The sequence below is a fragment of the Poecilia formosa genome, unplaced genomic scaffold (assembly GCF_000485575.1).
Source record: "Poecilia formosa unplaced genomic scaffold, Poecilia_formosa-5.1.2 Scaffold187, whole genome shotgun sequence".
Classification (NCBI taxonomy): Eukaryota; Metazoa; Chordata; class Actinopteri; order Cyprinodontiformes; family Poeciliidae; genus Poecilia; species Poecilia formosa.
In genome coordinates, this window is record NW_006800126.1 from 83,056 (window position 1) to 95,320 (window position 12,265).

The 12,265-nt window shown below is 42.3% G+C and overlaps 2 protein-coding genes across 2 annotated transcripts in view; both read left to right on the forward strand.

Moving 5' to 3' along the window:
• Nucleotides 1-1,192, forward strand: part of LOC103147693 (uncharacterized) — a 7,714-nt gene extending 6,522 nt beyond the window's left edge. The window contains exon 7 of the mRNA XM_007566159.2: nucleotides 948-1,192. Within this exon, the coding sequence (XP_007566221.1) occupies nucleotides 948-1,192 (245 nt within the window). The remainder of the gene's footprint in view (nucleotides 1-947) is intronic.
• The window catches only part of ches1 (checkpoint suppressor 1), an 83,166-nt gene continuing 71,891 nt past the window's right edge, over nucleotides 991-12,265 (forward strand). Inside the window, exon 1 of the mRNA XM_007566135.2 lies at nucleotides 991-1,427. The gene's annotated coding sequence lies outside the window, so the exon portion shown is untranslated. The remainder of the gene's footprint in view (nucleotides 1,428-12,265) is intronic.

The window sequence follows — 12,265 nt, forward strand, 5'->3', positions numbered from 1 at the left end:
GCTCATTCATAATTCACCTCTATGGCAAACGTTCATTCACATATTGACCCCCCATGGCTGCGCTCACCGTCTTCCCTGTCTCTCAATGGACGCCCCCCTATGGTGAAGTGTTCAGTTAGCCCTTCTTTATCCTTTATCACTTTCTCAGACAGACACCTCCATTTCTTTTTATTTTTTATTTTTTTGTTAACTACCAGAGTAATGGATGAGATAAGAAAAGCAAAAAACCTGAGTGAGTGTGATAATCCACAAGGAAACCTGTACTGATATGGACTGAAATGGCACTCAGCAAAAAAGAAGTAATTATTCCAAAACAGTAAAAAGACCTGCTATGCTTTCAAGGGATAAAGACCTGGATGTTGACGATGTGCTCTGTGGTCTTATGAAACTAAAATTGAAGTATTTGATTATAATGAGCCAGTGGAATTTTTTTAAGTTTGAAACTCAGACATATCCAAAAAAAAATTCTACAAATTTCCTAAGATTAATTTAAAACTTTCTGACTTTTTTCAGCAAATGTTAAACTTTTCCAACTCAGAAATGTCCTACATTTTTCTAGAAAATTGACAAGGCTAATCTCAAAATTTCTTAATTTTTTTCAAGCAAATTTCAACTTTTTAAACTGAGAAATTTCCACAAAGGTTTTTCAAGAAATTTTGTGAGACTCATCTCAAAATTTACATGTTTTTCTAGAAAATTTCTGAGAATTTACTCATTCTTTTCGTATCTAATACAGCCCTAATACGCCATCATAGTGCTGTCTGATTTAATGTTAGACAGTGAAGAAAATATATTAAATATTTGATTAGATATCTTTGTATACAGGACGCATCGTCACAGCTAAGATACCCATCATGTTTAAATCAGTTTTGGACAAACAATAGACGATCTTTGGCTAAAGCTTCTGTATACAATGGCATTCTTTCAATGAACTCGACACTCTTTAGGACCCAGGGCGGCCTCCGGGGGAAGTCCTCAGCCGCTGGCGGGGCAAGGCAGGCAGGCAGAGCCCAGGAACACATCCACGCACATCCACACACATACAGCCAAAGCCGAGCTCCTCTCCTACAGAGGAGAGAGCGCACAGAGGGATAAACACAGGGAGACCAGAGGAACGCGGCAGCGGCTCTCGTGTGTCTGCTTTGTGTGTGCGCGCACGCGCGCTCGCTCGCTCGGTGCTCGAGACGACTAGCGGGGCGGAACATGGAGGGGCTCGGGAAAAACGCTGGGAAGTGACCTCGAACCGAGGAGAAAATTGGGGGGAGGCAAACGGACGGAGAGAGCGAGAAGAAGGACGGACTGACAGACGGACAGCTCGGTCGGAAAGGAGGAGAGGAAGAAAGGAAGAAAGAGAGAAAGGGAGAAGTCTGACAGAGGAGAAAGAAGAGTGGGGAAGGGGTTCACCTGGAACTCGCAAGGATTTTAAGGTGACTCCATTGGGCTTTTCATGGCCGTATGTAGCTGTTCTGAAGGTGTGTGTCGCTGACATGTGCTGCATGGCTCCGCACTTGGAAGGAAAAGTGTGGTGGGTTCGCGTTGTGTGCGCGTGTGTGTGTCTGTGTGCGTGAGTGTGTGAGTGTGTGCGCAGCGTCGGTTTACATTAGCGCGAGTTAGTTGTGGAGGTTGTTTTCCCTTACACGCGTGAAGGGAAAGGGTGCCAAAGTGAGCTGGAAGTGACCACTGTAAACTGGAGTGAAGGGATCAAAAGGAGTGGCTACTTTTTAGGGAACAGCCTGATCCCATTCCAACACACACACACGCAGTCACACACTTCTCTGGTATGTTACTTTAAGTTGAGCAACAGTAAAGCAGAGTCCACTTTCACCCTCCCTTTAAAATCCCTCTCTCTTCACCATGTGTTTGCATCTAAGTGTGGACTTTTTCCTTATTCCCCCAAAAGCCAGTGCCCACTTGCAGAAAAAAAACCCAGCACAGGGAAATCTTTTTTTTTCTTCCTGAGAGAGGCTCGATAAGTAGTAGCAGCTCCAGTCAATGTGTGTGAGTGAGAGAGAGATATTATGTATCTGTCTGCGTGTTTCTGTGCCATATACGGCAAACAGGTTGAGAGGAGGCAGATCTGATCAGACGCACAGCAACAGAGGAGAGAGCGTGGCACAGGCTGAGCAGCAGCACACTGGATTACACACACACACACACACACACACACACACCCAAGCTCTGGAGCCAGGAGAACAGCTGGGAGAAATGTGTGTGTGTGTATGCCCCAAAGCCTTTTCACTTTAATGCATGCGTCTGCCTTTACACGTGCAGCGCTGTTTGCTCTCATATTATCCTCCTGCCGCCATGTGAGTGTGCACGCGTCCAGCTGAGGCTGTGTAAATATGTAAGAGAAAAGGTGGTGGTGGTGGTGTGTGTGTATAGGGGGGTGTTCGGTCATCTACTCAGACAGCCTGGACGACAAGGAGCTGGAATGCAGACAACAAGGTGGATGGAAAGAGAGGATGATTGAGATTTTTAGGATAGAAGAGGAAGGGAGGAAAAAAGAAAAAAGAGGAGGCGGGAGGAGAGATGCTCTCTCCAGGAGTGCTCAGAGTGTTGCTCATTCATAATTCACCTCTATGGCAAACGTTCATTCACATATTGACCCCCCATGGCTGCGCTCACCGTCTTCCCTGTCTCTCAATGGACGCCCACCTATGGCGAAGTGTTCAGTTAGCCCTTCTTTATCCTTTATCACTTTCTCAGACAGACACCTCCATTTCTTTTTATTTTTTATTTTTTTACTTTGTTCGGCCGTTCCGGTTGTTCGACGCCAGCAGTTTTCCAGCGAGAGCCTCTTGTGTGAAATTGAATCGTGTAAATTGAATATTGAACTCAGACTCCACCCCTACACACAGATAATTGGTTTGGATGGATCAGTGGGTTAGTGCTCTCAGTACAGCTGTTTGACTGATTCCCTGAACCCCGGCTCAAACAGTCCATAATGGATCCATAATTCATGTGTGAATGAATTGAATCGTCTGTGTTTTGAATATGAGCGTCGAGACGGTTTCCTCGGACCGCCGGCTCATGGTTTATTCAGCATAAACGTCCCAGAATGGCTGTGTTTTTTTTCTTCTTTTAATTTGTTTTGTTTTTTAATATTTCTTGTTGTGCTACTGGGGGCCTGCCTGGGAGCTGCACAATCATCACCCACCGCTGAGATTTGGTCAGCTGTGGCTGCCGGCCATATGGCGGTTGAGTCTAAAACGCAATGTCAGGTGAAAGCGTGCAGCCGGGGCCATGGTACATTTAGTTCTGAAAGGTAAACGTTCCACTAAACATTACCTTATCAGCAAAACTGATAAAAATATCCTGACCTCTTAAGTTGTTGGGGGATGATGGAGTGTATTTACTCGGTGAAAAGAGGACAACGTGCGTTGTGCGTCTCGCTTGGCAAGGCGGCATTTGTTACAAGCCGGTCCTATTTTTACGGAGCAGCAGGCAGGTCGGGAGCACTGAGAAGGTACATGTATATTTGGGTATACTTCCAGACAAAAGCAGTAATTTAGTTCATTTGAATTGATTTATACTCACAGTAGTAGCGATCATTTTAAGTGGGTTTATTTGGCCGTAACTCTGTACTAGAGATGCATCAATCAGATTTTTGGCCGATTTCTAGTTGTCAATTTTTATGAAGTTTTAACATGCCAATATCAATTTGAACTCTCTTTAATTTCAATAATGACTGCATTCAAAATACATTTTCTAACCTTTCTTATAGGAGTATGTCATTATAATTTATATCACCAGAGAAGGCGACTTTACCGCATCAGAGGAGTTGTTTGAAAACACAATTTTACAGATTTAAAATAAAAAAATAGCTATTTTTAACGTGATTTGAAAATTCTAGTATATTTCTATGAAGCCAGCACTGGCATATGCTCATTTATTACATCTGTCTTAACAACCTCAATGTGACCAATTGCTTTGGGGTAATTTATGATTTTAAGGAAATGTTGGAAACATTGCCAATATTCCTAAGTATTGTCTTGTATCACGTGCTCGGTTGACAAAAGCTCTCGGCTGGTACATTACAGCCGACTTAACAGTAATGGATTCCAGTTGCCACTAAATCTGTCAAATTCAACGACTATATTGCCAGGACGTTTTAAAGCAAAGAGACTCATTGCCCACCTCAACCATTGTTGTCTTCTTAAGAGGGAGGATGACTTTTGAATTTGTTCTTTGTTTATAAAATTGATAGTTTATCACACATTGTTTTGTTAGTCCACATAAACCCAAACAAAAAAATGATTCTGTTGCGGTTGCTGTTTGGAGAGTTACCTAACAAACTTCAGATCTGGTTCTACAACTTTGGCCAGTCAGATTTTTGTTTACTTCTATAGAAAAGACCGAAGAGTAGGCTTTAATATTCAGAATGTCGATCAATGACTAATTGAATTTGTCCCGAATGCACTACATTGTGGTAGAATATTTTTCCAATAATCAGGAATTAGATGATCAAGACTGCATGATTAAGAAAACACGTGACTGTTTTCCTCACCCTTCTTTCTCCTGTATACTTTTTTTTTGCATGAGCATTTCATTCTCTAAACTCTATACCAAGGTGTTGGCATAAAGGCTTCACTAGCCTGCTCCACCTTTCTTTTGTGTTGGCTTTGCAATGGTACAGACACACTCTCTGTTAACTCTGATGTTCATCATGCAGAAACCCCGCCGTGAATCTTTGGTGGACATGCAGGAAAGACGTATCTGACTGATTTGGAAACGTCAAATTCGACCACTGGCCTTCAGATGTTGCATTTAGTTCCGCATATTTTCCAGACACACAGATTCAACACATGCCAGTAGTAAGAGTGTGGCACTTCTGTCTCAGCAAAGTAGGTCACTTCCACTGACAACGATATAATTTCCACTGAATCAAAGAGCTCAAAAAAGGTTATTTCTAATGAAGTAAACCGACTGTTTGTTAGCTTTACCAACTTAACCTGGTTTAGGTTGGCTTATGGTCCCAGAAATCTGCTATTTACCTAGAATACATAAATAATAGAGTGTTTTTATATTGCTTAAGGGATTTTTCCTTATTAAAATTGCAAAAATATATATATATTTTGTTACATTGCAACCAAAACTTTATAGAATGTTGCACTTTAAAAGGTTCTGTATTATGTAAAATTAACTTTTTTTGAGCCTTTCATCATTTTATTATGTTACTCTCTCATCAGAAACATACCTGCAGTGTTGCTTTGATTCTTTCAAGCATGTTTGAGAAATCCTTCAATATCCATTGCAACCATTCAGCTGTGCAAAACGTCTGGGTGGACTTAGCTCCGCCTTCAAGGATGAAACTCCTCCTCTGAGCTGCAGTTTCCGAACTTCCACCTCACAGAGCAGCCCGTCCCCTTCGAATTGCCCACTCAGCTCCTTCAGACTAGCCAGCAGCAATTAGCAAGCACCTGGTGGAACTGCACATCTGCTTAGATCATCAGTGAAATGCTGGTAAAAATGTGATGTGATGACTTCCCGAGAGCAGAGTTTCAGAAAGAGCCGGAGCTTCTTAATGAGACAGAGGCCCAATTCCAAAGGTGTTATTACAAGGTGAAGTTTCTTTTAAGTCATTTTTATAACAACCAAAGGTAACATAGTTTCTCGATCGTGCTATAAAATGGCACTGTGTGGCTGGAAAACATAACTCCGCTCGTTTAATTAGGTGAATCAGAACGCTAACGCTGCACACTGACAGCCTAACTGGCTGTTGCTGAGATTTTGAGCATTTAAAAATGCTTTCCTTGGATCCTAATAGGAGGTTGTAAATGCAACATTCAAGAAGCCTTTCCAAGCCAATAAACGGCTTGTCAAATTCAGCACGCTTCTCCTCAGCGCCGCCAAGTATTTGCTTTGCGTGTGTGCTGAGAAGAAGCCTCCTGTTTGTACACACCTCCTGACCAGTACACTGCAAACAAACAAGCAAAAGAGGCGAGCAGGAGGAAGAAGGTCAGATAAATATAAACTGGGAAGTAGAGCTTATGATATAGTTTCGTTGGATCTCACAGAACGGTTCATGCTGGTGTCATTGGAGCTCGCAGCTTTTTTTTTTTTTTAGCTCTTTAAAAGATTAGCAAGTACCTGGCTAATTATTGTGCTAATGTTCATCTTCTATCGTCTGTACTTTATATCAAGGTGTTAAAGTTGAGAACTAAAAGCTAATTCTTCCCAAAGGTAGCAGTGACCAGAACTATTTGGCATCAGCCGAGAGGAAGCTGGGTTTAATGGAATGCTTTTCATCTGCAAGAATCCTCAGAGGCATGTAGGACGGAGTCAGGGTTCATAGCACTGCAGCCAAAGCCAACCTGAAGGGAAAAAAAAAAGTAAGCTTTATCTGGGCTGCTGTTCACATCAACCTGAGCACAGCAGGAAGACTGTGTTACAGCCAGGGAAAGAAAGACAGACATTTCTTTATCGCCGCGCATTGAGTTGGTGGTAAAAAGGTCGGTGTGCGTCTAAATATAGCGGATATAGCGGTTAGGAAGGAAACCTTGTGGCCTAAAATTCAGCTTTCAGAATCGTGGGGGGATTTCCCTCATGATTCTGGTTTACATGGGGAGGAATTTATCCGTGCATAGGCAAATGTGGGACGTATGAAAAGTCTGAATTTTACCTGCTACCTGTTTAGTCTGAAGGGTTTTGTTAACAGAATGCATTAATGCAGCTTGCAGCGGCTCTGTTTTTTCACCAGGTGGTTCTGTTTATGTGTCCATCCATCATTGGCGTAGTACAAAATAGGCAACATAGCTATTGTGTTGGTTTGTCTGTTAGTTGCTGTCTTATGGCAATTTTTTTAACTAGTCAGTAATGTCTTGGAACTGGGGTTACCACAATCTGTTTTCTCACTTTTAGATTCATCAGTTATTATTAATGATGATTTTTCCCTCCAAATAACATTCTCTACTCAATTAAATGTGATTAAAATGGGTAAAGTAAAGGTAATTTGCACTAATTCACAACACACAAGCGGTTTAACAGTCATTCTTCTGGGAAAAGTGGGACAAAGTAGCTCAAGGACAATTTGCCCAACCTCAGAATGCGTTTAGCAGCTTCAGCAAAAAAGTAAAGTGGGAAGTGTGTGTTTATATTGGTATTGTTTTTTTCTTGTTTGTTTTTTGTCGGGTTCTTCAACAGCCACTGGGTCCATTTCTTCAGCTGTTGAACTATTCAGACTTTACAGTCTCCTAACTACAGAAATACTTTCACACTTCAGATCACTTTGACCTTTTATAGCTCTGAGAACCCGAGTGGATCAGACGCTCCATCCTCCATGTTTGTTTGGAAACGTTGACATAGACGGAGACGGTGGATGACTGGAGCCAAACTCTGCTGACTTAAAGGAGCAGAGACGCACAAAACACACAAAGCACACTCATACGCACACAGTATTACAACTGCAGGGAGGGGATGTTCTAAACCAGTGGTGTCCAAACTTTCTGCTACATTGGCCATAATTCTCTTTTTAAAGTACATCTGCTCCACAACTAAAACATTTTGTTTCCCATTTAAAAGCACATAAAATAATTCTGTGAAAGAAAAAAGCTATATTTTACTGTAATAATGTAATTGATTTCATGTTAAAGGGTATTTGTAAACCAGCATACATCAAAAACATAAAAAGGGTCTTACCTTTTTAAATAAAAAAAGTAGAGGAAAAAGGAGAGGAAAGTAGCTAATTGGAGTCAACAATTTAGTGTTGTACCAAACAACTTCAATTTTAGTTTGTTAGAGGACAAAGATACCCTAAGACAATTACAAAAATTATATCCAATGTGCAGGCAAGTCACATTTCAACCATTTTTGAGTGAAGCTTGGGGGGCCATGTAAAACCGTCTCGAGGGCCAACGTTTGGACGTCCCAGCTCTGCACATCAACCCTCAGGAAAACTGTTGCTTGCAACTTTTTAGAGATGCAAAACGTAGAAGCTAAAAAAAGCAAAACAAAATGCTGTGTCAGCCTAAAGTCTTGATGTGAACTGTTTATTGCAGTTGATTATTATTAGATTCAATTACATCAATGAATCATGGCAGATGTACAGGGAATTTGTTTATTTTATGAGCCGTGATTCAGCTGTTTGTATAGCTTCGTCCACAACTTTTAGCTGTTCTGTCAGTTTGTATTTTACTATGTTGCAGTGATGCAATATAATGTGGTGTAGTAATATCACTTAGTTTATCGTACTACCCAAAAGTCATCTACTCCAGCAACATAAGACTGTTGACAAAATTGCAAGCATCTTCGGCTTTAGTTTCTCCAGGAGCAGCAAAAGAATAAACACTTTTTTTTCAAGGCCCTGTTTGTAAGACTAGTTTAAGCTTTACTGTTATGCTCTTAATTGCACTGAACAAATTAAAGTTGTTTTTACCTGTTTGACAAAGCTTGTGAGGCTGCTGGTGTATTTAAGTGTGCTATAGCAGTGCAGAGTTGTAAAATAAGTTTGTAGCACAGTACATTGATGTCTTTGTTTAAAAAAAAATGTTGCAAGTCAATTCAGCGCTGCTGTTATGTATCGAATCGGTATCAGCACATGCTAAACTTCAGGTATCAGTATCGGAAGTGATAAAGGTGGATCGGTGCATCCTCCATTGTCTTCAATTGGCTGTTGTTCTGCGTTGAAGGGATGCTACTCGGTTAGCGCCTCTCTGTCGTATCCTTCGTGTTACACAAGTGCACAAGCGTAAGCCCGCAATGACACATGCACACAGTTTCAGCCTCATGCAGAAAAAGACGTCAGCAGGAACAAAAATAGAGCTTATAAATGGGGGGGAAAAAGTGCTTTATGTTTTGCGAGGACTGATGTCATGTTTGGTCTAAATCCACGGCCGACGAATTAGGGGGCAGCTGCGGCGAGTATCTGCCTGCGCTGCGTTAGCTCACTTATCTGCTGTCTCTTTTGGCGCTTTCAGAGGCACGCAGTTCAAGGAGTTGCACTTTGGATGTGTATGCTTTTGTGTGTGTGTGTATGTGGGTCTCTGTCGGCTTGTTTGTGTGTTTTCAGCGGTGGAGGCATGCACACTGTGACGCTGCTCCGGTTGCCACGCAACTCAGGAACGTGGGTGGAAGGATTTCCTGTCCTTAGGAAGCTGTGTTTATAAGGAGGGGGGAGTGAGAGTGAGAGCGAGCGTGTGTGTCTGTGTGTTTAGATTTCAGTTTGCATTTCAGCTAAATATGCTCGAGTGCTTGTGTGAATTTAATGCGTTCTCTGCCTGAAGTAAAAGTGTTACAGAAAGTCATCAAAGACACACACACACGGCATCCGCATAGAGATGGGGCTAAAAAGGCCTTTTCTTGTCCGTTTTGAGTTGCATAACTGCTGTTTGCAGAGCTTTGTCTCTATACGCCCCCTCCCCATCACCACCGCCCACGCCCTCGCATCCACCCATGATGTCATCAGCACGCCACATTTCATGTCTCCTCTCGCACACGAGGCTGCAGTTCTGTCTCTCTGTCCTTCACGCAGTCACAGACGCACGCAGCAGCTGGCCTGTCCTGCAGCCGTTGGACCCCCTCTGATTACGTAATTGACACTGAGTGAATGGGATGACGTCAGCTTGGCTCTCGATGACTCTCCCTTTCTCTCTGGCTGGCTGCGGTGATGTCATGACTGGATGCAGCCAAAGACATTGAGAGTGTGTGTTGGCATGCAGAGTCGCATGGGGAGAACACAAGTCCCTTTAGAAATTATTTTTATATGGTAAAAAATGGCTCAAATCCTCTTTCTCTTTTCTTTTACCTGGAAGAGAAATAATTCCCCAACTGTTAGACGTTGTGTTCATGCTTAGACCTTTTGTATGTTTAGATGGTGGCTTGATGAAATTATATCTTGAACTCTTTTACATTTTGCCATGCTGCAACCAAAAAGTCTCTAATATGTCTTCTTGGGATTTTAAGTGATGGACCAAAACAGAGTAGTGCATCATTGTGGAGTGGAAGGGAAATGATCCATGATCCATGATATAATAAATCTAAATAGTAAAAAAAAAAAAGGCAATTTGTATGCAATGGAATCCCTGTATAAATGTAGATGTTCTATTAAGAGGTTTATTATGCTACCGAGTGGTGCAGTATGGCATGAGTCGGTCTGTTTCCCTTATAAAACTCCTCCATACAACCAACCTTTGTTGTACCATTCCTGTCCGGTTAGGGTGGAACTAGTGACGTTGCACACCACAGTCCATTTATTGGGGCACAGAAAACGCGAGACATACTAGTGCATCATGTTTGTCATTGCACTAGTATCACACTACGCTAGGCGGTTGAGTTTATCCCCACTTGCCTGGTGAAGTTCCTACTGGCAGTGGAAAAGCTCTCTCAATTGTCCCAAACCATAAAATAGTGTACCAAACTTTGCCAACCTCTTCTGTGTTGGCACTGGAGAATGTTAGGCAACAAACGGCATCCTTAAGACCAAGGAACACAGCGGACAAGTCTGTTTATGAAGCAGGGTTAAGTAATAAACCATACTTCATTCTTTGAAAGTCTTAAAAAGCATTGTTCAGCCCATCATCTGAAAACAGACCTACCAAGACTTAGCTGACCACCTAGACTCAAAGTTTAGGCACGAAGGGCAATAATCACAGAAGCAACCAAGAAAGCTCTGAAAGAGCTGCAGAGATCCACAGCCCATTAGGGAGAATCTATCATTAGTAAACATGTTCATCATGTGAAAGAGTGGCAAGGAGAGGGGCGTTGTTGAAAGAATTCATTTAGGAATCCTGTTTGGAGGGGAGCCTTTGAGACTGGGGCGGAGGTTCACCTTCTAGCAGGACAAAGATCCAGAACTTACGTGACTAAGATCAGTGCAAATTCACGTAAAAATGGCAAAGTCAAACGTAGACTTAAATCTAAGTGAGAATCTGTGGGAAGGTTTAAAGTTGCTGTTCTAAGATGCTCTTCATCCACTCTGACTGAGCTTGAGACATCTTAAAAGAAGAACGAACTTCGGTTTTTTGACAATATATTTAAAAATCGTGTATAATGTTTCCTCTACTTCATAATTGCCCATGCCTATACTTTATGTTGTTCTATCAGTTAAAATCCCAGTGAAAAATATTGACTTTTGTGACTGTAACGTCACAAAAAATCATAAGAGGGTCAAAAATTCATAAGAGGGTATGACTGTTTTCACAAGACGCTGTAGGACACATGGGAAATTTAGACAGATTCCTTTGTTGACATGGTGTTACTGCAGGCTCCTGAGACTTCTGCTTGAAACGGGCTCACCAACGCTACGTAGCTTGAAGCTCCATCACCTTATTGCCCTTCTTCTGCAACTGTCCTGACCTTTTCTGCCCTCCTCATCCTGGGACTTGGCAACAATCAAATGTGGGAAGTGAATGAAATTGGAAGAAGAGATGATGCAGGGCTGTCTCCACAGATGTGGTACACAGCAGTTCCCTATTTTAGCTAAAGTACACATCGTCATGGAGAAGAAAAAGAAGTGATTTAAGTCATTGGGGTCTTTTTTTTTATTGTTCAGGAGGGAAAAAAAAGCTGTATCTGGTTTTAGCTCAATGTTTGGGCAATGGCTTTTCGAGACATCTCTATTTGTGTGTTGGTAGAACAGGCTGCCTGTTGTGGTCTCGCAACTGTTGTGGTTGAAGCTCTGAACATCTGCCATCTCACACTGGATGGGAGGACTGGGAGCTTTTAACAGACCTCAACACACACCCACACACACGCTCTAATACACTTTGCTTTTCTTTTGTCCTCTCCTTCCAGCCCCAAAAGTCCGTGGGGGAAATCGCACAATGCAGTGACTTGCAGGTCAGATCAAACGGCGCACGTGCATTCATACGGACGCAAAATCAGCAGATTTAGCCTAATAAACTGATTAGCACTAGCTCATTGTGCGTAAGGCCAAAGCACAAACAAAGCACTGCACATTCCACTGACCAAACAACAGCTTAACGCTAAACAGGGTTGTTTAAATAGTGCTTCACAAACACAAAGCAACACGAACATGGAGGCTGCACCCGCCTTTTAGATCAAAACGGATCAAAAGGCTACCGACTGCTGTATTAATTATATACATGTGCACAAGATACGGATTCACATGTGGCCTCCCCTCGCTCCAAAAGGAGTCCTAGGGCCTTAGTCAGCGTCTGTGTGTCCGTGCGTGGGCCTGTTCCCTGGCACTGTGAGGGGAAAAAATACCTTCCCATATGATGTAAACACCAAAGTCCCTGTTTGTGTATGAGACCGTGCGCCTGTGTGTCTGTGTGTTTCTCTGTGCTCTCATAAGCTTCTGCTTCCT